The sequence below is a fragment of the Genypterus blacodes genome, unplaced genomic scaffold, assembly GCF_046128005.1.
Source record: "Genypterus blacodes isolate CSIRO-AG114 ecotype Tasmania unplaced genomic scaffold, CSIRO-AGI_Gbla_v1 ptg000027l_1, whole genome shotgun sequence".
In the NCBI taxonomy this organism is placed as follows: Eukaryota; Metazoa; Chordata; class Actinopteri; order Ophidiiformes; family Ophidiidae; genus Genypterus; species Genypterus blacodes.
The window spans coordinates 581,782-607,639 of record NW_027466840.1 but is presented as its reverse complement, the minus strand read 5'-3'; the positions used below and the strand labels follow the sequence as shown (position 1 = coordinate 607,639).

Genomic DNA, 25,858 nt, shown 5'->3' with positions numbered 1-25,858 from the left:
GCCCTTGTGAGAAGGCAGATCTGATTGGTTCTCTAGCTGGATAATGACCCAAACTTACCTCAGAATCTATCTTAATGTCCGGGCCAGTAGAGATGCATAAGTGGGTGGAAGCAGGTCAGCACAACAAATTGTATTAGTATGGAAGTAATCTGTACTTTTTGTTAAAGGTAAACTGGATTTAGTATGGGGTTACAGTGGCAGGTTGTTCCAACAATGTAGAGCTCATCAGAAGGTATAATTCTTCTTCTCTTTTAAGAACTTTTAGTTACTGCCAATCCATCCTTGGGCCATACGGGGACCTGAACCAGCGACCCTCCGGTTCCCAAGCCTGAGCTACTGCCGCCTTTTGTGGCTGTCTCTGAATTGGTCCATATTGGTTCATTTTACCGAGCTGCCAGTGGTTTGAGACAAAAATTAATTCTGCGAAAAGGTCTCACACACGCAGAGACACAGACAGATGTAATTTGGCAAGATGGACATCTCTGGAGATTAATGAAGCAGAGAGATTTGGCCTGATAAAAGAATGTTGAGAGACAGGAGAGTAGTAAAAAAATTGAGAAGGCTAAAAGAGCTGATGATTTTATAATAGTAATTGATGATCTAAAGGGAATATTAAATTGATATGGAAAACACTGTGACAAAGAAGGGGAGCAAATCAGTGCAGTGAGTATTTTAACCTGTAAATTATAAATTCCCTATCCTCATTTGAAAACATTCACTCAGACAATCACGAATACTCTCCATCTAAATTTACAACCGGTACTCTAACAACTGTAACTGTACTTACCTGGCAGTGTCCTTGAATAAATAAGCTGGGATCTTCTTTGCATATGAGGAAACGGCATGCAACAGAGGCTAATAACTGTTCTTCATTTGTTAGTCATAGAGTAGGGGTTCCACAAGGATCTGTCTTAGGACCCACTTATAAAGTATGTATATTGATGATTTATGTGATGTAACCAAATGTCTGATGGTGACACTGACACTTTACCCATGCAAAGTGTAAAGAACATCCTATAATACAACTACTTTGAATTGTGTGCTATGCCTGACAACTAAACAATTTTTTTTATTTTTTTGCTAAATTATGTTATAATTATAGCACTAATGAGCATTTTTGTTCCTGACTTTCTCTGTAAGGATCCATGAGACAAACACACTTGACCACTCTCACTCACTCACTCACTAACTACGTAGTCATCAGCAGAAACCGTTTCATCTAACCATCTCAATTGACCTTTATAATGAATCCTGATACTACAGACATAATTGACACCTATTTTAGTGTATTTTCATTTTGTGCTGAAGTTGAACAGGCACACACATTCAGACACTGTCTGACTTTTAATGATTAAATACAGGCACTGTCTGGGTTAGAAAAGTTAGCCTCAAGTGAAGTAGCTTCATTACAGTGACTATTAGATAAAACCATCCAATTATATTTTTCTGGAGTACATCAATTTAATCACTTAAGAATTATTCCACACTGTTTTCTTTGGACGTTTGTTACAATAAGAAAAGTGCTTGACACAAAGGAGTATTAGGCACTAGCGATAACAAGAAGAAATCATGTGAAAGCTGAGGCATGCCTGGTTCTCGCCCCAGGGACCCTGCAGACTTTTGACCCTTCAAGAACACCGACGTACTACAAATCATGCATCCCTGTGCTGACATGCTTCTGTCTCTTGTTCTCATGGATTTCAGCGCACTGATGTAACCTAGCCACTCTTTCTTCCCCCTGCAGGCGTGGCCTCATACATGTGTGTTGGTCCAGAGGGCTACTGGGAGCCCCAGGGCCCTGACCTTAGCAACTGCACCTCCCCATGGGTCAACCTCATCAGTCAGAAGGTACTGACCTGTTCAATATGTTATGATTGATTATAATGAATTGATTTTGTGCTGCTTAAAATAACAGATCAGGAATCAATTGGTTAAGAAAGCATAAATAATGGGGCTAGCATATTTCAATAGATATATTGTATAATTAAATTAGAGTATATACTGCCTGGTCTCAATGGACCTCTGTGTTTGTTGGTTTTTGTTCCTTCTTAATTGGCCAATTAAAATAATTGATTAGTCAGAGGCTTTACTCAATAGAGGGCCAATGCTTATGTGTCTTTTTGTATGGTTGATGTGGGGGTTGGGCGTAGTGGAGACTGCTGCAGGTAATGGCTAATTCAAGACATGATACACTGGTTATTTGTGTTGTGTATTTTTCGAACACAAGGATTTGTATGTCATCCTCTGCAGGCCAGTAATTATGCAAAGCCTTACATAAAGCATTCTGTGTTTAAATCTGGATGGAATTGAATCAAAAGATGAGAAGGTTGCTGGAAGTCAGGATTCCAGGGTTCCAGTTTATGAATTGCAGTCAATGTTGAAAATATTTTCCCTTATACTCACAGGACCCCGAGGCGTCCGTGTTATAACACTTTTGATCTACGCACCGGCACAAAGCTCGGCCCATTAAACAAACGGCAGTTTGCAGATATGAATTGCAAACGGCTGTTGGGGAGCAAAATAGAAGGGAGAGAAATTACCGGGTGCTTTTCTGTGCAGCACGGTGTCATTCCAGCTACAGTGATAAAGCTGCACTACACATGCTGACATGTGGAGAACTGAAACCCAGCAAAATCAATAACTTTTGCCATGCTGTTGGTTAAATTCTCTGTGTGAATATGATGCGAAATACCCCCTTTTAAAATCTTTACAAACACAGGCGTTTAATGCATGCTTTTTCTTGAAGCTGCATAACATACAAAGTACATCACAAGCTTAATGATCAGTGCTCCTGTTGCTGTGGTGACGAGACTTAAATAAGGATCAACCTGTCACAGATCTGACATGCCCATCTGGCAGTTCGTTTTATATGGAGAGTCTTTGTCCTGTGTGTAGCGTTGCTCATTTTCAGTTAATTTACAAGAAAGAAAGGGAGATGTAGAAATAAGAAGACAACGAAACGAGTGGCATCAGAGCTTTGTCTCTGATGAGACAAAGCCAGGGAGGGAGAAGACACCCCGGAATGACACATTTTGTTGCATACACCTCTGTGAATACCAATTTTAGCAGCATAATTGGTTTTTTACTAATAAATTCACAGAAAATGATAGCAGTTGATGCCAGAGTAAATCAACGTGGGCCCGCTTTAAGCTGCTGTCACTGCATTTTGGCAGCTCATCTCATTGCATCCAATCTAAAAGTCAAAGGGGTAACTGAAGCTGACTTAATGCTATTTTATTACTTTGTGATAAATGATAACAACAAACGTATCATTTCCCTGTTATTCATTTATGTAATAGCAGTAAGTACCGAAGCTTGGCTGTGGATTTATATACTATTTGCCTTTTTATGCATTCATATACTGCAAGTCATCCATTTCACGCAGGCAGTACGTGAGAAAAGGGGATTGGACTGAAAATCATTGACTTGACTCCTGAATCATTAATAAATACCCATTAAATAATACCCGTTATTACTTAAACATTTAAAGTGGCGAGAAATAGATGTCAAGCTCCACCTAAGGTAAGGTAAAAAGATGTTTTTGAGTTTGTGGAGAATCTCATTAGCCGGATATACAGATTCCTCCTTCACTCACGAGATGATTCATTCCTCCTGTAGAGGAAATGGCAGACGCCCACCTTAAGTGACACGACATGATGCATGCCGCCACTATGGATTTGCTCTTGAGCAATGTTGTTATACATATAGGGGAACTATTTTTAGAGGAGGGAGGCATGATGGAAGACGAACAGTCAAAAAGAAGAGTTGTTTATGACGCAGCTGGGGAATATGGCGAAGCTAAGAGAAAAGCCGGGAGGCTGGCAAAACAAAATAAAACGTATTAAACGCCTCAAACACACCAAAGGGGAAATGGCGTGGAATAATCACGGATGTGTTTTTCCGCAAAGCCCTCACCAGGGCACTGAAACGCAGAAATCGCACAAGCTTCCCGACACGAAACGAATAGGAATATCAAACAGGATCTGTCCTCTGTGTAAGACGTACACGCCCCTTCCCCCCCGAGCTGCAGTACTACCCATTAGGTTCATAATGGTGGAAGGCTATCAGGGGAAATTCCCTCAATAGCTGATTTCATAATTGCTTCCGGATACAGTATTGGCCCCAGTGTACAGTCAGCTGTGCACCGCCTCGCCATATTAATTGCATGCATTATAGAGCAGCAATCACAGAAAATGTATAGGCCAAACAGCTTTCGTATGAAGGAGGCTCATGCTGGTATATTGCAATTTGTGTTTCCAAATGTGCAAGTTTTGAAATAGTTGTGCCTCTTATCCAGCGTTTCATGCACTTTGAAAGGAATAAATTTGAGCCGCTTCGTTGTTTGGGTGCCGTGTTGCAGCTGCAGCTTAGTTTCACAAAATGTCCCTTTTCAATAGCTTGTTATGATGACATCACCATGTCTGGACGGTCCCAGCATCAGTCCGTTGAGGGTTAAATTTGCTTGCGTCCTCTTCTTTTTTTTTCTCCAGATAAAAGCTGGAGAAACCGCCGCCGTCATTGCCAGGGAGTTGGCAGAGCAAACAAAGAGCAATCTTCAGCCAGGCGACATCACGTACACGGTGAAGGCCATGGTTCAGCTGGTGGACCTGCTGGACGTGCAGCTGAGGAACCTCACCCCGGGTGGCAAAGACAGCGCCGCCCGCAGCCTAAACAAGGTATGCGCCCTAGATCTCTGTCACCAGTCTTGTTTAGCGAAATATAAGTGTAATGAAATCTTAATTTTGTTGCATTTGAGGTTGCAGATTGAAGTCCTGATCAATGCTCAAACGCTGCTTATGGACGTGAGTTGGGCGCAGCAGTTAACTTGCTGCTAAATTTTGAGCCCTGAGAGCATTTAGTTTTTTGAAGCAAAAGTCCTTAATTTGCTCATGATGAGTAATCATCATCATCATCATCCCGTACTACAATCAAGGGCCAGCGCCATGGATTGACAATCAAAGTTGTCATCATGATTGCCTCAAGATTGTTGACTTTCATCCCCGAAAACCCAAAATCGCACAGTGTGTTGGAGCCTGGATTTACCATTTTCATGCTGCCTCTGAAACCTTTTCCCAATTCCCAAAATTGAGGCCCGACTGCAAGACTTCAATTCAGTCAACCCAGAACCCTAGGTATTCTTTTAATGATCTGCTATTTGGCCCGGCACTGTCAGATAAAATGAGATCCAGCATTTCCCTGTGGTCTGGCGCATACTAAAAACAGATCCTCAGTTGCGGCAGACATCTCTCTTTCTCTCTCTATAATTTTTACTTTGATGTACTCTAAAAGATCTTATCCACATGTCATGCGCGTCAAAACGCACTGCATTTGCACCATTTGATTCCGGCTAATGGGACAGGGTTTTGATTTCAGGGGGCCCGATCAGAGCCATGGGAGTGCAGAGTTTTCTGTTTTTTTGCTGAACCCTCAAGCTAATGTAATTATTCTCCAATTCACAGCAGGACACACTAACGGGCACTCGGGCAGAGCGAGCTAAAATAATACATTGTGTCTGCAGAGCAGCTGACAGAAAAGCAAACATCAGTGAAATTCAAAATGTCAGCCGTTAATTTGTTGGCCCGGCTTCACTCCCAGACGAACGCGAACACCTGTTCTCCGATCGGCTTTTTTTCTCCGGTGGGTTTTTATGTCATCGCCGCAACAGACACAGATGTCCCCATTGAGATTTTAGTGGCAGTATTCTCCAGTGGACGGCGAAGCAGTAAAGGAAAGGACCCCCGGACGGGAAGGCGGCGAGCAGATTCACGTCAAGGAGAGACTGGAGTAGCTACGTTGGAGTGAGACGCGAGTGAGAGCTGCAGGCGAGACAACTGCTGTCATCTTCAGCTCCTGTCGCAATAATTAGGCTTAGAGGAGGAAAGGAAACATGACAGAGAAGGAGAAAAGGCAGTTTGGATGGAGGGAAAGCAGGAGGCTTCCAAACCGGGATTATTTATTCAAGAGGTCAGAGACTTGGCTGTAATTTGTCATTTTCTCCTCTTTGATACACATTCCAGAGTTTAAGGGGGAAAAAAGCTCTGGACTGGGAAAAGCCGGAACCCCACAAAAGCCAGCGACTGATGTTTACTTCCCTGAGTTCAGTCATTCTGACACAATCTGCAGAGAGCTAAGCGAATTAAAGATTTTATTTGATGCCCTCTGCCAGCAGACAATGAAAGGATTGAATTGGCAAACGGCGAGATCCGTCTCGTTTTCATGATCAAAGGACGACCGGCTGACAGCACTGAGGGGACCGATTTCACGAGAGTGGGCCGTGGCTCCTTTTATGGGGCACTGCTTCTCTTTGGAGCTAATCTGTGTGAGATGTAGCGCGGGACCACAAACTAGCTGTTAAACCGCACGGTGACTCCGCTGGCTACGCCGCCTCGCTCCACACGCCGATGATGTAACCTTTTTGCAGGAGCCATATGAAATGATGTATTCTGCGGGCGCCCGGGAGCGTTTCATTAATTGTGAGCTGCTGCTGATGTCAAGTAGTCTCTGTTGAGCTGAATAGACTTTCGCGTTTGCGCTCCTACAGTGACGGCGGAAAGATTTTTGAAGTTCTCACAACGATAAAGAAGATTAGATCAAATAAATAAAAAGACGGCTGTAACCTTGAAAGCATTACTGTGTCACAGTCCTATTCCCTCTTTCCTCCTACGTCTCGTCTTGCGCACTAATTAAAATGCTAGTATAGCATAGTAAGTATGCTGTAATATTATACGTTTATCTAATCACACAGCCGAGGTGAAATGAGCGTCTAACTGACTTATTCTCCTCCTCTCGCTCACGCCGACTGTGGTTGACCTTTTTCTAACGCTGATGTTCTTTCCTTGGGTTTGCAGCTGCAGAAAAGAGAGCGCTCTTGTCGCTTTTATGTTCAGGTATTTGGACCAACTTTTGCTTCCCCGCCTCCTCCTCATCCTCCATCATTTGAATGTTTTTACCCTGCACCATGAAGCTTGACCTTTTGAAGCACAAAAATAAGGCGGGAAACAGTCGCAGTCAGTTTCATTGACTGTGTAGATCACACACACGGTGTATTCAGTAATGCTGCTGCGTGTGTCAAAGGGTCAAATTTCTTTCTTAGCATGTATTTAATGTCATATCCCTGTAACTTCCATTGCATTTACCTGTAATTTGCTCGTCACATGTCATCATATTCCTCTGCATGCAGTGTGTTACTTAATGTGTTTGCCCTGAGTATGAGATGGATGGGAGGATGGATATACTGTATATTGTTCCACATTGTCACATGTCATATAATTGTGGATTGTTTATGTCAGGGATCATTTCATCGCCACAGCACCGCTCCAAACTATGACATCACTCTTGCTCCCCTCCTGTAGGGGAGTCGATAGCTGTTATTTCCCCGCAAAAAGATACGGTTGAGAGCCAAAGACGTGACCTCATTATAGCATCAAGTCAAAGCTAAGTCAACCAGAGTTGCGGCATGTTACGGTCCTCCCTGATGCATTATGCATATGTGTCCCAATTTATGGGACTTCTGTCTCTCCACTCAGCTGTTTCTCAGGCTGCTGATTTATTTTGTTTGCGCTGGGTTTGACGTTTTATCTGTCACCCGGGCCGCTTTTACTTTGACAGGAGAAATATGGGAATAGACGGCGTCCCCATCTTTCGCACAGATGCCTTCAGTGAAGCTTCACATTAGAGCCAGATGTTGCCATATATGTATAGCCCGCAGCACACGTGTTGAGCAGCGCGCGGTTTTACCTCTATCCCTCTGAGGCATGCTGGGAGTTGCGGTGCAGGCATGTGATTGTGCGAATAAAGCGGAGTGCGTGTTTGAATATGTGATCTTTACTTTGCATGTGTGTGTCTGTGTGCGCGCGCGTGTGTGTGTGAGGGAATCTGCTTCCACTTTTCCTCAGTGCTTCAACATGCGCACAACTGTTGAGCCGCACGCCGCCTCTCCCGTTCACATCCGCGCCCCTCAATGGGTTGAAAAAACCCAAACAAAAGCACCGCACTTTCGCTTGACGAACTGGAATAATGAAGCAACATCTGTCGCTTTTAGGTAAACACAGGCATTGACTGTGCACGCCGCGAGGCTTTGAGGGACTTTCATTGATTAGGGAAATTAGGTGATGTTTTCACCAACGGGGCCCTAGTGGCTGACATAAGTGGGATTGGCAGAGGAATACAAAAGCGAATGCGGGAAGCACCTGCTCGGAGGCCGCGCGTTCCATCCTGCGAACAGTCTCCTTGAGCACTTTGGGAGGGGGCATTATGGTAAAAAGCTGTGGCAGATTTCACAGCCGTGTGTGTGGTGGTGGAGAGATATGGGAGGAAGTAAGATGCGTCTCTGTGTTGATTTGCTTCCAGGCCGTGCTGATTCTGTATGCATTACTGATATCAGTGTTAGTTTGGAGGATGGAGTAGGAGTAGGTGGTTGCTGTGTAATGGAGCCTCATCTTCTTGATTGAGGGTTTACATCTTGTTTAAGTGGGAATAGATGACACTTACATTCTCCTGATCCTGTGTTCCATCTCTATTTAGGCTCATCAGGGGCTTTCAAAACAAAGAGCGGTTTTATTTGCATTTTAGTCACATATTCCCACACAATTCAACCTGCAACAGTTTCCTTGGCTCAGTAAATCCCAAGCAGAAGAAACAGTGATTAATTATGCCTCCCTCCCAATCCTTACATTCTTGGTTGCTCAGAAATGCGATATCTGCTACACGTCATAGCCAATTATGTCCCTCTGAAATGGATTTGGCCTTGACAAAGCTACAAAGCCCGTAATGATCAACTCCTTGTATTCTGCAATTCCCCCGTGAGGCTGTTTCTGTGTTTCACCCTTTGATTTTGAACAAACATGATAAAAATGGCAGCCAAGCCTCCCCTGCCTTTTGGTCATGTTGACGGCAGCTTGTTTATGGGCTGCGACATATTGGTCAACCAATTACAGTGATTATATCTGTGTTGTTCAAATCTCAAGTCAGCCACTCCAACAGGCTTCTTCATCTGCATTTTTCTCATTTTAAAGTCGCGCTGCTCCCACCCTTTCTCAGCAAATCATGCCGTATAAGATCCGAATAACGTCTCTTGCCTCAATGACAACCAGGTGACTGTGACTATGCAGGCAGGGAGGGAGGGGAGGGGCTGCAGCTCCGCGACCTGTTAGTAAAACGCTACCTTTGTATGCAGGGATGACCAGTGGGAGTGTCGCAGCAGAGCTTGTTCAGAAATGTTACAAGATTAAAAAAAAAATCCTTTCTGTTCAATTGGTTGAAAGATGACGATAACTGCAGCCTCATAAACAGAAACGATCCCCGCCCGCCCTCTCCCTCTGCTCCCGGCCCTGCAGTGCAGATTTCTGCATGGCTAATCAGCTCACAGTGGAGAGTGTGGAATGATTCAACAAACATCCGATAAATATTGTTTCTACCACCAAGAATAACTAAATATTTATTCTGCGCCCCAGCAGTGGTGGAGCATGTTCTGCTCTGCTTTAGTGGAAAAGCACTAATAACCACAGTGGAAGTGAAACCTCTGCGATCAAATGAGAAATTTATTCCAGTGTCTCGTCGTAAAGATCGATCCCTGTCAGAATCTTAAACTAGACACGCCCAGGTTGATATGAAGGCAGGGGTAATGAAAATCACCCAAAACTTGACAGCATGAACAACCACATCTCCAATTCTGAGTTTGGAATGAATTGACTGATGATGAGTTGTGGTTATGCCCTCAAATCACCAGGACAGAGATACAGTGTGTGTGATTCTGTTGGTGTAAAACCTTGTATCTCCAGGATGGATGATTTTGTGGGTTTTGATTTTCATGCCCATCCAGGGAAGAGTAAGACACTAAAGCACACAAAAAGAGATTTACATTCAACAGAAATATGTAATATTATTAATTCTCTCGTCTTGAATATGAAGGTTTCTTTTGTAAAGTAAGGAGTAACCACATTGATGAGAGACGTAAGTGCAAAAAGTAGTGTTTCCCTCTGAATTGGAGCAGTAAGGAGCACAAGATGGAAATATTCAAGTAAAGCTCAAGGGCCTCGAGTTAATAGACTAATACCTGTACTTTCAACCAACCAGCATATCAGTATCAGTGTATAGTTTAATACAAATATACAGGCGTAATTGTACTTGTGTAAGAAAATGATTAAAAAGGAACATGATGTGTAATATGTCAGCTACTCATACACAGACACACACACACACACGCCCACAATACCGCTCACTATAGAGACGAAAAGGTTTCATGAAATATTAAACAAGGAGATAGCAGAGATTCTCAGGGAAGACAAGTAAACAAGTATAATAGAACAGGCAAAAGAAAAGGCAGCGGGAGGAAAAAAAACACCCGCAACATCTTCACCTGTGCCAAGAGACATCAAGCTAGATAGGAAAGGACAGCAAGAACAAGATACCTCACCTTGTTTATGCTCTCCTTCTCCCCCATTTTGTGATCAGAGCTCAACGTCAGCGAGGGAAAACAAGCAAAGGGGGGAAGCAGCTGGCGAACAGGGGAAGGGAGGAGTGGGAGAAATGAGGGACGCCAGGCCGTGCGCGAGGAGAAAGCAGGGCGGCGAGCGAGCCAGAGGGGCAGAGGGGGAAGATCAGCCTCGGCCAGAATCAATTTCCCAGACCCCGAGTTCATTTCATCAATCAGCACACAGATAGAGGCACACACACACACTTGCCATGGCTTGACTTGGACTTGAGCCAAGCACACTCTAATGTCCACCTCTCCCTTCCTTCCCTCTCCTACTCCGTCGGTATAAATGGCCCATGCGATGCGACTTTTCTCGCCCAGTCATCATCCTCTGCTCCGACTGGAACATTCCAGCAGCGAGGGGAAGGCGACGATTAGCATTTCGTCATGTGCCGGGACAGAGTATATGTTTTTTTATGGGTCTGAGTCTCTCAGCACAGAGATATAAAGTAGTTCAAAAGGGGGGGGAGAGGGGGGATGCGCAGTGGTGTTGGGGTTTTTTTTGCAGCAGCAGAGCGAGCTGGCGCATTTGACAGATGGAGTGGCAGTGTGTTAATAGCAGTAAAATAGCAGCGAGACACCATCACATCCCCACTAGTCGACTGCTCGGGCCATGATGTTGGCGGCGCCGTGCTGCTCGGCCTCATCGCTCTCACTCGCTTTCCCCACAGGTTGAGATTTCATAAAGTACACCCTAATGTCCTGAATGCAAACATACCACGCTTCCATTTTCGTTCAGGGGGTGGGGGGGCGGGGGGGATAACAGATTATCCGAATAAGCGATGACATCGTCAGACCCTGCCGCTAGTTCTGTAGGCGAGTTGCTGCCACTTAGCGTTACAAAGCTTCCAATCTAGTTGAAAGCCCAAAAGTGAAAAGTGAATAAAAGAGCAGCTGGCACATGTACCATATGGTGTGTGTTTCTGAACCGTGGAAGAAATGCCAAGACATGCCAGAGCGCCAGATGCGGTCCTGGTCCCTGTTGTTACATCATAGTCCCCTAAGGCCAGTTTAATAATATTTCACTAACTATGAAGTTTCTCAGACATCCAGGTCTTCGGCTGTCCAAAAGTTTACCTTTGCTATGTTTGCTTTATTTGAATCTTGTCTTAAAAGATGCTACGCCACCGGTTTCTCATTTGCGCCCCCAGTCGCGTGACTCTAATGCCAACAACCCTCACATGACTCCCACATGACCAGTGAGTGAGCGAGTGCATGACTCACGTAGCATGAACACTGCGTCACTTCTCACCAATGACTCAGAACCAAAGAGCCCTCTTGGATGAGTGTCGAAACGCCTTCAAGGCACCCGTTTGCCTTGAACTAATACAGCTAGATATAAACACTGACATGTATTTTTATTCAAACTGACTTTATGTGCCTCTTTTAGTTTCAAATGTACCAGAATAATCAGCTGGAAACCATCACCATTGATCCAGCATATGTATCTTTCCCTCCTCTATCTCTTGATCAATTATCCATTGCATATTCTCTCCTAATCAACGCTGTTCTCCCACCTTGGTCTTCCTCGACGTCGCTTGCCTTCGATTGAGCGAGACAATCTTCTCTCCATCAATCCGTTTACTGACGACCCATTATTGCGACGTTTTTTAAGAAGTGGCGGAAATCTTTCAGTGGTGAACAAAGACAAAAAAAAAAGATGAGCTCATTAATTGAGAGCGAATCAACCTCTGCCTCTCGCTGAATGTCAAAAGGCGTGATTGGAGATTGGCTGCAGATAATGAATAATTACATCAAAGTTGGAAGTCTGGGTGGATTGAAGATGAAGTGTGTGTGTGTGCCAGTGTCTTTCTGTGTAATTGCAGGTGCAGAGGTGTGCGTGTGCGTGTGTATTATGTTGTGTCTCAGCGTGGGCGGCTTAGGAGAAGCCAGCTGGTGCTCTTTGAAATTCTCTTCATCTCAGCCAGTGGCAGTGAGCTGAATACATTCATACCCTCCTGTCTCCTCGTGCCGTGGCGCCGCCGATGCGAAAACTCACACGTAACTTAACATTATGACATTGCGTGATTGGAGATCCATTTACGCTCACGCTTTGTGACTGTAAAATTCTTTGATAATTGCCGTTTTTGATCAAGAATTCATTTGATTCATTTGGAGCCCATGATTCCTTCATCGCCCTTGGCTAGATCGCCGTGCTGTTTTGGAATCGCTCTGAAAGGCTTGTTGCCTTTTTATAATCCCATGATCAAACAGAAAAGCCAACTTCATTCTGAAGTAAATATCATTATACGCTATATTAAACAACTTCTCTGCACTGGCATTGATGGCTTCACCCCCACCCTCTCATCTTTACATACGCCAGCCTGTGTCGCCAGTGTGTCAAAAGTCTGTAAATTGGCTTTTCAAGACGTGTAATATACACCAAAGGGTGTATTTCATGGGTCTCTGAAAAGGGTATGAATGTTAATATCACAAGCTGTGCAAGGAATCTCCCAAAACTATGTGCTCAAGCACCTAATAGCTCAGAAATCACTCTTTTTTTCTCATGGCATTCAGGGTAATTTTGCCCTTTTGGAGCATCGGCACCAGGAATTAATAGTTTTTCTTGACCAATTAGTATTCTATTCACAGATCTTGCCATTGGCTTTTTTAAATCTTTAATGACTCTTAATTCTTCATCGTTTCATTAGAAATGTGCTTTCATCTCCCTTGCTTACCAGCCTGAGCATTGTTTGCAGGGTGTGTGTGTGTGTGGGGGGGGGGGGGGGGGGCGAACATCACTGGTTAGCTGCTCTAATATGCAGAAAAGCTTTGATACCTCATATGTAGATCCATTGGATTTCGAGTGGATTCTCTGACTGTTGTGGTATTTTGCAGTGCTGTGGTGTATTGGGATTGTCTGCATGGAAGAACATTTATCACACCAATTAAAGACTGTAGCCTCAAGTCATGTAAGCACTGGCCCCTAGTCTTGTGAGCATTGGCTCTGATTAATTTACATGGCTCATTCTTGCCGCAGATAAAAAAGAAACAGAAATAGCCCAACAGCATACCTAATGGCTTTACACAACCAGATGGTGCTGCTCCTGGGTGTCAATCCATGCCTGTAAAAAAAGTAAGTTTTCAATTTCTGTCACAAACTGGGTCACGAGAAGTTGATTATGGCGTCTATCTGGTGTAAAAAGATGAGTTATGTCTCGTGCCTCTTCCTCGCACGATCCCGCAGGGTCGTCTGATTAGTTTTTCAGTTCGACTCCCTTTGATCCTCCCTCGCTCGCTCATTCCATTTACCAAATCAATCCAGCAAACAAGCAACGGTCTCAGGCCGGCTTAGCTTCTCCGCCACTGAAATCTGATGGTTTTGACTCTCCAGGCCATGGTGGAGACTGTCAACAATCTGCTGCAGCCCCAAGCGCAGACGGCGTGGAGCGAGCTGAGCACGGGCGAGCAGCTAAAGGCGGCCACCATGTTGCTGGACACGGTGGAGCAAGGAGCCTTCGTTCTAGCTGACAACTTACTCAAGACGGACATCGTACAAGAGAACACCGACAACATCCGTGAGTATATGGCAAAACTGTTTCCTGCTAGCACACTTTTGCATGATGTATGACCCTTGGGACGAGCACACAGATAGAACATTACGACTCTAGTGTATACATGATTGTGTAGAAATATGTGAAATATACAGAAATAAAACCAAGCATTCATGCCCCGAAGGTCGGCCTACAAGTTTGAACGCGACTTTTGTGTGACCAATGTCTACATTCCGTTCTCCATATATGAGGGTCATATTCCATTCATTGGTCTTCATAATGTGTATTTGTGGCGCCTCTGCCGCCTCTCTCGAGTGTTTCTCCCTTCACCGATCTCGCTGCTGGCGCGAGGTTACAGAGTTCCCCATTTCGCCATTGATCCCGGGTGCTCTTATATTGACAGCAGGGCTCTTGAGGCTCTGGAAAAAGAGTGAAGGTCACCGGATTAACGACAGGAGGTTAAGTTTGGTCGCGCTTCTTATGGCTGCTGGCAGTCAGCTGTAAAATGACAATTATCTCGGATGATTGTGTTTATATGTTAATGTCAATTATTATCCAGAATTAAGCGCTGGTCTTGCTGATAAGGCATCAGCGCTCATTACTCTGCGTGTAAAGCTTGCCGCCGCCTTTCCCTGACGGTGCCTTACGCAGCCAGATACTCAACGACTCTTTACCAACTCTGCATTTTAGATTCCCAGCATGCTTTTCAGATGCAGGATAAAGACTTAATAAAATAACTTTTCTTTTGCAAGTGGTGGCTACTGATGCAAAGGGAATTAAGAAAAAAAATGTGATGATGTATTGCCCTTTCTGTGAAGGAGTGGGATTCTTCTACTTTTTTTTTTTTTACATTCCTGCTGTCATGGCAACCTAAAAATATAGGTCTGCTGACTTAAAAGGAAGCGAGCGTAAGGAGAATTAATAAAATGGATTTTATTGTATCTGGCACACTATTCATCTGGGTATTAAGGAGATTCTGGGCTCATCTGGAGGAGGGGAGGAAACGATGCCTGCGCAACTTAAACGAGATCTCAATGGTCGTCTGGTTAATTATGTGGCGGTGGTGTTGTTTAGTTGGTCTTATCTCCACGTTGGCATTGGCTTTGTTGGGATCCTGTAATCTCTAATGCCTCACGGGCGACTTAAATGAGGACAATGAGAACCAAAGAGACATTTATACGTTGGTAATCACTGCACAGGTAATTATTGATCTCTCCACGTACAAACATTTTAGTTCTCAGGGTTTGTTCCTTCAGGAGTGCTCATGGCTCTCACACGTTGTTCTTGGCATAATGTTCTTAATGTTTCTTACTTCTTCTTGGATGAGGCACCCTGAAATGTATTCCCGATTTTACGCTCAAGGTGATTATGCCGACTACTTCCTCTCTTTCATGGGAGGGTATTTCGTGAACTATTGTGTTTTCTGTTTGTGTGTACATGCGAAGTAGGTGTGCCGCCGTTTGTTCGCTCTCTTCATCCTAATCTCATGAGCAGATTTCCACTGATTAGCGTGTTATTTAAACTGACTTTGAAGGTACAGCCTTTGGGTCCGGCAACTACTATGGCATCAAAGAAATTCCCTTAAGCTCATCTTAAGCTCTTCCACACAGCCAAACAGAGAGGCGGGCGAGAGGAAATATGCTCCCTTTATTCAGAAGGCAGCCTCGGAATGTAGGCAATGGTAAGAGTTATCTGCGGTATTGTCTTTGCTAAGTTGAATAGGAATGTATCACCCAAACCCTCTGGCCTCTGCATAAAGCACACCAGAATGTTCACACAAAGCAGTTCTTCCCAAAAGGGAAAATATGGGAAGACCTTGTGCAGGAGCAGATACAAACAGAAGCTGATAATGGCTTCTTGGGAGCTTTTCCCTGAGCACTAACCTTGACCACATTCAGAGAGATAAAAGTCACAGTCCAATGACATCATCTCATCAGCTGAACACCTTATTAATGAAGGGTTCATTTCTGAGACTTGATAACATTGTGTTTCACGTTCTGAAATCTCTGAAACCACTCAGCAGGAACGTTTGCGCAACTTATCCCAGCATTTCTGCCTTGCAATGAATCATTTGTTTCATCTCAGCGGTTTGGGAGTTAATGTGACATTTAGGAGTACCTAGACTTCTCATGGGTCACCGGTACTTGAGATTAGAGCGCAGTCGACTGTTTTATTAAACCAAATTGTATCATACCGTAATAACTTTGATGGAATGAGCTTTTTATTTCAGCAAGGCTGCTATCAGCGGCTCATTTTCCTCTGCTGTATGACACCAGTCTTTGAACCATAAATTAGGAGCTCGCCACAGACACAACAGCTGTCGAGCTGCGGCAGAAGCGGCGTCGCCTTCCCTCGCCGTGCTCCCTATCTGCTCCATGTATCTTTTGCTCTCTCGCGCTCGTTGAGAGACAGATTCCGTGAAATGAAGGTGCCTTTTTTTTATTCAAAAGCCAAAGGAAGTCTTTGTTTCTGCAGACGAAGCAGAAACCTCAATGTGTCACCTGAATGCTCAACAGTTACCAGGATGAAGAAGCCTATAGCGAGCCTCTCACCCGTACACACAGACAGCTGAGAGCGAGGCAGCCCTTCAAAGCGGCATGAATGAACAAAGCATGTTCCATTCAGTACTCAATGGAAATGTACTGATTAATCTAATCGGCTTCAAACAGGCTTCTTGAATCAGAGATGTTTGAAGTGAAATATTGCTGCAGTCAGGGGGAAAGCCAGTCACTTCAGAATATCCTCTCTTCAGCACATTGTACAGTGTTCCACATGCTTATTTGCTAATTTGTTTAAAATACACATTCCACTTTTACTCTGATGCACTGATGCTGTACCACTGCTGTGCAAACTGAGTGAAATAAAGCTAACTCTGCTCCGATTGCTCAGCTGACATGGCCAAGATATAGGTTGTTTGCAGTATTCTGGGCAGTGCAGGACACGTGGGTTTGGACTTAGCTTGAACCTCAAGTAATGTCAAATCTAACTTGCGTGCGTGTGTGTGTGTGTGTGTGTGAGCAGAATTGGAGGTAGCACGGATGAGCACAGATGGGAATTTGCCTGACCTGAAGTTCCCCCAAACCGGAGGACAGGGCAACTCCATCCACCTGTCCGCCAACACACTGAAGCAACACGGAAGAAACGGTGAGTCGTCCAAACCGCCGTGTCGGCTTGTATTATTCCCCGTGTTGCACAAAGGGCAGCCGTGCCTCGTGCACAGCTTGGGTTGCTTTTAAGAAATATATCGCAAAAAATGTGACCGAGGCTTAATAAAACAGCTGTTGTATTATGTGAAACGTTTTTTTGGCAACAATCTGCCATAATTAATCAAAATGTCTTTCCCACTTCTGGGTGTCACCTTGCATTTGGCCGCATTAGCTCTGTGGGAATTTCATAGAGATTTGAATAAGTTACAGTTCCTTTGTTGGAGTGTACACAAAGCGGAGAAATCTTTCTGCCAACTTCAAATAGACCCCTGACAGTAGAATTGTTGTTACAGTTTGGAGCACTAGCTCTAAACTGTAAATGAGGCTGTTAGAAACTACGTGCAGCAGTCTTTGGGAGCATTGGAGCCCCATTTTTAAGCTTTATTATCAGCTCATTCAAATCAGAATTACCTCAAGCTGAGCGCAATGCCTCTCAGCTGGGTGACTAAGTCCTTGTCCAGCCGTGCCCAGACGGATCATTATAGCCGGGGTGGCGGATATTTCATCCCGCCATCCGCCGCCGCCGTACAGCGCCCAAATAGTTTTCTTTTCATCCGAGCGAGTGATCTCGGTCACAGCAGGGGGGGAGCTTTCTTTTCATATCGGCGCTCAAAAGTGAGTCGGCAGGAGGGGAAGGGGAATGTGAAGGAGAGAGGAGGAAATGATTAACAGGAAAAACGCTCGCCTTTGTTAGTGTCAACGGAAGAGTGGTAAGCGTGTCTCTCGGATGCCGAATTAAAATAATTGTTTGTTGATGCGGGGATGATTTCTGTTTTTCGTCTCGCGGAGCTGTTTTGGCAACCTTGGCATTGGCTGTGTTTTGACAGCTTTACTGTACACAGAATTTGCGCTATTTCCATTATGCCTATAGCGTTGAAAATGTTATTTCATATGTTCAGTCCTGGCAGATTAGGTGTTTCAATTTCCCCATACTCTACAACTACATACATTCTACAAAAAAACAACACAAATTGGTATTATCAAGTAGAGTGGACATGTATTTCTTAGTGCACTCATTATCCTGAAATGCACCGATTTCCCTGTCAACATTTTGTGCCGTGGGCTAGTTTTGAAAGCCACTTCCATTTAGTGAGCCTGCTATCAGCTCAGCGATGGAGGGGAATGGATAGCTGTGTGTCACGTGTCACTTCTTAGCAACCCAGCTCAGGTTAGGATCTAGACCTGACTCTGCCTATGTTGAGCATGTGGGACCTGTAAGCTTATTATTAAACCATAAATGATGGAATAAAACATTGAAATGCACCATTATTTATCCAGTATGTTGCCCTGAGTTGTTGCCAGGTATTCTCTCTTCTAGTCTAGTCAAGGACTGTGCAACATTGTGACCCATCTCTCCTCTCTACAGGTGAGATTCGGATCGCGTTCGTCCTGTACAAACACATCGGGGTCTACCTTTCCACGGAAAACGCCAGCATGAAGTTTGGCAGTGAGGCCTTGGCGACCAATTACTCCATCATAGTCAACTCACCGGTCATCACCGCCGCCATCAACAAGGACTCCAACAAAGTCTACCTGTCAGATCCGGTCATATTTACCATCAGACATCTACAGGTAATTGTCTTTCTGTGTGTTTGTGTGTGTGTGTCTGTGTCTGTGTGTGTGTTTGAGAGGTCTGTGCTCCCTATAATCAACGTCAGTTTCTTTGCCATCTTGTTCTCTTTCTCTGACTTTCCTTTCAAACCTTTTGGTGACGTTTCCCTTTCACCAAATATCACAAATCCCCTGACAGGTTAATAGGAGAAGATTTAATTCAATGACTTGCGTTTGAAATAAACAAAATCAAAGAGCGGAAAATAAACTGCAGGCACAGCGACGGCCCGGCTGCATTGTCAGTTTGCGTTTTATTACTCTGAACAAATAGAAACCTGAATGGCTGAACAAGTCTCAGTCATATAGAGCCACACTGGAGGCTGCTTCGTTCATTGTGGAGAGTCGCGACGTTTCCCACTTGACTCCATTATCTCCTCCACACACGGCTACTCTCGTAATATCCCTGTTTTGTCTGCAAACAGCGCCTTCAGCAATTATCGGGACAGGAGAGCCACTGCGGCGGCTCCTGTGTGTGGGAGGAACCCGGCAAGAAGCGACAAAAAACACAGAGCACTGAGGGACGGCCGGTAAATGGACGACCACTTATGGACGTCCAGATTAAATGATGGGAAAATGTCAGGGGGTTCTGGGGGGGATGGGTGTTGTTGCTGTGACTCACCTGCCATAAGTGTAATTCGTACTTTTGACAGTAGGATCCCTCATTTTACTGTTGGTCTAATGTTGGGGCCCCAGCTGGTTTGATAACCTTTTCTGATGAAGTCATTCTAATAAAATGGTGCCCTTTTTTGTGGGTCTTTTTTTTCTTCACCATTCAATATAAAAGTGTTAGTACAGTAAGAGAAGATATTGAGAACGACATTGTGATGTAGATGATTTGCATTTTGAGAACTGGCTCGCTTGTAAACTGACCCCAGGTGGTACAGGAGTGTTTTCACACACAGACTTACTGTAGGTTGTGGATTCATTTTTTGTTATATTTCCACACCGCAAGATATTAATCAGCTGTCTCAGGTGCATTGACTCTATTTCAGTTTGCCCTTTGAAATGAGCATTAGTTATCCAGATGCACTACTGAGCATGGGCTTGTATTATTTTATGCTTGCCACAGTTAAGTAGCCCTCAACCATGAGGTTTTGGATCATTGGTCTTTTGGGATGATGCTCGTGTCCTCTGGTTATTGTTGCGCTTCCCTGCCTCGCCACGTAATGGGAACAATTACCTTCATTAATGGGATAAAGGTTCGCCCGCGCCTGCTTTCTATGGAATATTTTACACAGGGTCTGCTGTGAAGGGTAAACTCAATCAGCTCAATCACTGAAGATCAACCATTTTAGACTAATTACCACTCGCCAACTGTGGCACAGTGGATGAACCGTCGCAGCTAAATATGTTTATCATGAAAAGCAGATTATTCAACCTTGATAGCTGTGTGAAATTTTGTTTACAGACGCGCACAAAGAAATTGTTGAGGCGTGTATTCGACAGCAGTTTTTGTGTTACCCAACGCCAATGTCACGAATGACTTTTATAAAATGGCAAGCGAGGGAGGTCATAGCATGGCGTAAACAGCGGTGACGCGTATTAAACAGTGGGGCAGTCCATTGTAATTTGAAGAGAAAGGTCAGGAAACGCAATGAAAAACAAGCATGGTGCCGCTGCATGCCAGTAAAACCACCTCCGACTCGTTTATACTACTACTTGGTATGGATTTCAGTGGGAAAACCATAAAGATATGTTGAGGCTGCTTTGTGTGTGAAGGAAGCCGAGGTGGGGTGAGCTGATGTGTGCGTTAAGTGTCCCACAAACTGCTATTCTGGCCTGGTGACCACAAACTATTTAGAATTTGTACCCATTTCATCTTTGAGTCCACATCTTGATTGATTCGATCTTTTCCTTTCCAACAGCAGTCTGAAGAAAATTTCAACCCCAACTGCTCTTTCTGGAGTTACTCCAAGCGCAGCATGACGGGCTTCTGGTCCACGCAGGACTGCCGCCTGCTCGGCACCAACAGGACACACACCACCTGCTCGTGTACACACCTCACCAACTTTGCCGTCCTCATGGCCCACGTGGATGTGAAGGTAGGACAGATCCTCCCTCTTTCTGATTGTATTAGGACAAATATGGAGGCCGTACTGAACTAGTTTGCTTAGTTGATAAAATTATTACTAAATTATTTAATACCTTAAATTTTTTGTCTTACACAGCAATGTAACTGTTTTCAAATATTAAATGTCAAGGTACAAAATTACAAAGAACGCACATTTACGAGCTATTCAATTCCAAGCTTTGCACATTCCGATTGAAGTCCGGATAGAATTTATTTACCACTGTCATCTTCTTAATATTTTTTAAATTCCACTTGCTTTTAATTGAAATTGTGAAGTCGCACGGATTGTGTTCTAACCGCCACAGCACTTTGCAGTCTGAGTTCTGAAGTGCTGCCATACAGCCTTTTCATATGGATTCCATTGCATTTCTATAGCATTTGTGCCTCGAGGGTCACCACAGAAACAAGGTGAAAGAAACATGTATAATAGGGAGTATGGAGGGCTCATTTAATAGTTAAATAATAGTGAGTCCGGCACATTATAGGAGTGACGTGGAGTGATGATGGAACAGTGCTATTACCGGGGGCTGTTCTGCCAAATCGACGAAAAGGGAAGATGATGAGAGGGAATAGATGAAGAAAGAATAGAGATGAGAAGGAAAGGTAGGAGAACGGCTGGTCAGGGAGAAGTTGTGTCGCAGTTGTGATGGTGACGGACAGCTTAATTATTTCTGTCGCAGCGAGTTTGAAGAGCTGGCTGCTGACAGAGCAGAGGACTTCAGCGTCTCCGCCGTGACGTCTCTGTCTCTCGCGAGCTTCTTATCTAAGACACTGTGAGAGAGAAAAACACTCCGCGTCCACGAAACTGCCACGCCTGAGACCTTCCTTAACCTCCCTCCGCTACTCCCCAAGTCCTGTTCTGTGTCATGTACAGATGGCCTGACCCGACGCATGCACACACACACACACACACACACACACACACACACACACACACACACAAACACGCACTATTCCGCAGGGCCCCGGATCGAGGGGACGGGCCATTTCTGGAGTTGCTGTCACTCTGCAGCATTGACTCTTGGTCCCGCTAGGCTCTCTGCAGGGCTTCAAGCTGAGTCTGGAATAGAGAGGGAGCAACAAAGAATGGGCGCCTTCATGCCATGAAAGGAAAGCAGAAAAAAGGCAGTAAAAGGAGCGCTTTCACTCCAGCCAGCCCCTAACATTTTGGAAATCCTAGGTTGCTTGTGGCACTGCATTCACTGGAGTAAAGTGGACTGTAGTTACCCCCCACTTGTGACTGATAGCTTTTTTCCACCCGTCCCTTATTCTTTACCTCTCCCTCGCTGCCGTTACAAAGGCGGCTTGTTGGTCTGTGCCATCAAATGGCAGATACGGAGGCATTTTATTTGACAAACTGTCAGTATGTAGGATCGGAGAACGCAGCGGATGGAGGCAAAGTGCGGTACGGAGACAGACGGACCCGGCGCAAGAAATTTCATAGATTGAAGAGAGGATCTGTTTTTGTCTCCATGGCAACAGTGCATTCCAGCGCCCATCTCTGCATTGTTATTACTCATTACCCTCTGAGCAACAGATTATATTCTAACCTTGTTTGTTTCTCAGTGGCATCGCAGGAGAAAAAAGATAGTCAAGCTGTAATTACAGTCTTCCTTTGGAGGACAGAGGCTCCCTATCGCCGTCATCTTTCATCTCGTGTTTTTGGCCGATGGGTATTGTGCAAACTAGTTGGGAGAAATGATAGTGTTCTATTCAGAGATTGTTACTTTTGTTTTAATAAGCTGTCATCCGCCTCACGTTTTGTGTCGCCGTGTCGCGTTTTGGCACCAAGTCAGACTACAAAGGAAGGTTCCCACTTCCCAGTCGTATCTTTTTGTCCTTGACGTGGATTTGAACCGAGTGTTTTCTGGACGCTCGGATTCAACTGTGGAATCCAGCAGCATTGATATAAATCATGTATTTTAACTCAAGTGACTCACAGTTGTTTTATACTCATCGTGTTACACTGAGGTAGGAAAGAGTTGTATTGTGATCAGTTCAGTTATGAGTAAACTTTGGGTCAGCGTCAAGGTCTCTAATTCATTCACTACTTTGAATACATGTACAATAAATTACTTTTTAATAACGGTCATGCTCATACTCAAAATTTAAATGACTAAACTTTGCCCACACTGGCATTCATATTCAGTGGAAACCTTTGAACTTGAATATGTTGTATATGTGATGAAACAGGCAGCACAGGAGAGGCTCGTGCAAACTCCACAGGATGTGTCTCTCACGGGGATTAATTAAGTTTGAAGTCAATTATTACCTTTTTGAAACCAACTTCTGGTTTCACAGCTTGTAGGTGGTTAAGCGCTGATTGAAAATGGCGAGTGAATAACTAAACGTATGGTCCTCAACCATCCCCAGATAGAAGTGGTGAAGTGAAACGTTCTCACTAAATCCCGCTTCCCACCTTGCACCGGCGTGCACCCACCAGAACTGAGGGGAGGGGGGGGGGGGAGTGTCAGGAAACTGCCACTGAGACAATCACGAGGGGATCAAGTGCTGTCACCGCTGTCTGCATCGCCACTGGTAGCCTTTTGTTTGCTTAATGTGAGCCATCTCGCCGGAGAGCTGCTGCCTTTCCACTGATCCCGCAATCCAAGTGCAGAACTGCCTTTGGCTGCATAAACAAATTAGACTGTACTCACAGGCGGCAGCTGTGCGGGAGAGATTATGTCTCTTTTGTATCATTTTGGAGTGATTGGGAGGAGGAGGGGATGATGAAGAGCGACGTGAGTGGGTGTACTTTGACTTGACTTTGCTGAGAACGTTGATAATTCCAACCTTGAGACGTCCTCCTATTGAGCCTCCAGACACGCTGCGATTACGGGCGGCTAAAACGTATCGACACGCCGCGAAGAATGCGTTTATTCCACTCGACTTGATATTGAAAGATGGGATTTAGGTTTTGCAAAGGTGGTGACGGATCTGTCCGGCTAACTCTGAGCCAGATAACACCTGAAACTCCGACGTTTGCAAAGAATTCATGTGACTCAAGAATGGGGTGATGTCAGCCTCAATCTATTTTGGTATCACTGTTGCTATATCATTTGGTCCGGCTTCAGTGGATGCAAAGATGCATACGACAGACTCAGACCCCCAACGTCTGCAACAAAAACGCCATGGCCAATATTTCACAGGGTCTGCTTTAAACTCATCCTTTAAGGTTCCCTAATGGCTTGTGCCCTTTCAAGCTCCTGCTGCAAATGCGCCGTATTGAACCATCTCCTTTGAATTTAAGCCCGTCATTGGTGAAGCCGGCTCATGGGCGCAGGAAAAGAATCTTAAATATGGGCGAAAGCTCAAGAAATATGGACCTGTTCGGGTTCTCGCTACAGCCCATTATTTATGTAGCAGACGTTTGCACTCAGATAGGCCTCTGCGAGAGGTTGAATCCCTGGTAAGTGGCGTGATTCCCGACAGACCAGTAAATATAAATCAATGGGACTTCCCTCTGGATGATGGGGAGGGTGATATTTAGGTAGCATTCATCATCGTCCTCGCAGATCTCCACCGGCACCATCAGACAACAGGTGTGATGATAAAGGACAATCAAGGTTGGTCGTGTATTCTGTGCCGTTTGCATACTGAGGAGTGTGTGCGCCCGGTTTTTTGCTTTAAGGCAAGCGGTTCTATATAACAAATCCAGGCATATGTTTAAAGCGTGAAAGACAGAGGGCATCTCGAGCGCCGCGGCCACTGAAGGTTCTGTCGGAGCATTATATCACAGTTATGGCTGCTTCCAACACATTGTGACAACCTGAGGCGCATGTGCTGAATGTCAACTCCCGCCATGCAGCTGGAATCTCTCCCACAGCCCTTTTTAAATGTGACAAATTTGCCCGGGGCCCCTGATTCATGCGGCCCCTCCGCAACCGCTCCTCATCTGCGCGCAGATCATAAATCCTTGGTCGTACTATAGGTGAACTTGTCACATGACTCCCCGCAGCGGGCCACCACCCCTTAGCACAACTGTCTGCCCCGGACGGCCGTATTTCACGAGTCAAAGCTCCGCTCCAGACGCATACCGGAAGATTTATTCATTTTAATTGGATTGGCTCCGTGGCCCCATGCTGTGAGCTATTCTTTGAGGCATAAAGGATTGACGCACTGTTCTTCTCTCTCTCTCGTGTCAACACTTATACATTTCAGAGAGCTAGTTACGGAGATCTGGCATTGGCCACTGTGTGTTATGCTAATTCAGTGTGTGTGTAATGTGATGTCAGGTTCATACAGCTTGGCTGGAATGACCGGTGTGTGTGTGCGATGCGGAAAGCCGTTGCCAAGTGTACTTGTTTGCTGTTTCTCATCACACAGCTTGAGTACCCCGCAACCTTATTCGATACTACATGCAGGCAGATCAGGGCCATATCCAATCTCCTTCATGTGTTGGTCTGGAATGAAAAGTATGTGTATAAAAAGAATGTAGGAGAGAAAGATTGGAAGGCAAACGGAATGTGCACAAACACACCTCGCCCCGCTAAGTAACATGTATGCTGTATGACTCGGGAGCCCGTCTGCTCACCCTCAAGACCCCCAAATTGATTCACGTTGTGACGGCCTGTCAAGTGCAGTGGGCCCTGCAGATCACATAATTTGGCGTCCAGCCTGGGCCGAGCCCCTCTGGTAAAAGGCAACTTTGAGCAGAGACTGGCGATGTCTCAGTCATCACCCTGCTCCCAGAACAAAGAAATCGCCCCGCAGTAAATCCATCACCTCGGCGTAGATGCACTCCCTGCCTCCCCTTTCCGTTTCGGTGGCATTGTCTCTCTTTCTCTTTTTCCCTCCGCGTTCCCCTTGCCTCCTCTTCCTCTTTGACCGAGCCCTTCCCAATTGAAGGTGAGATTGTGATGGATAGAGCCTGCAGCCGCCGTGCTGCTCGCCAGCCTCGGAGACCTCAGGGTCCCCTCACAATACGCTGCAGCGAGTACCACCCACCGCATCAATACCTCTCAGTGGGCTGAGCACAGGCTTTGTGTGTCATGCTCACTTG

General features: G+C 45.0%; 1 protein-coding gene across 1 annotated transcript in view; it reads left to right on the top strand.

Moving 5' to 3' along the window:
- The window catches only part of LOC142993203 (adhesion G protein-coupled receptor L3), a 101,312-nt gene that overhangs the window by 48,500 nt on the left and 26,954 nt on the right, over positions 1-25,858 (top strand). The window contains exons 6-12 of the mRNA XM_076143909.1: positions 1,745-1,848; positions 4,491-4,676; positions 6,849-6,887; positions 13,809-13,992; positions 16,990-17,112; positions 18,541-18,746; positions 20,651-20,827. Of these exons, the coding sequence (XP_076000024.1) occupies positions 1,745-1,848; positions 4,491-4,676; positions 6,849-6,887; positions 13,809-13,992; positions 16,990-17,112; positions 18,541-18,746; positions 20,651-20,827 (1,019 nt within the window). The remainder of the gene's footprint in view (positions 1-1,744; positions 1,849-4,490; positions 4,677-6,848; positions 6,888-13,808; positions 13,993-16,989; positions 17,113-18,540; positions 18,747-20,650; positions 20,828-25,858) is intronic.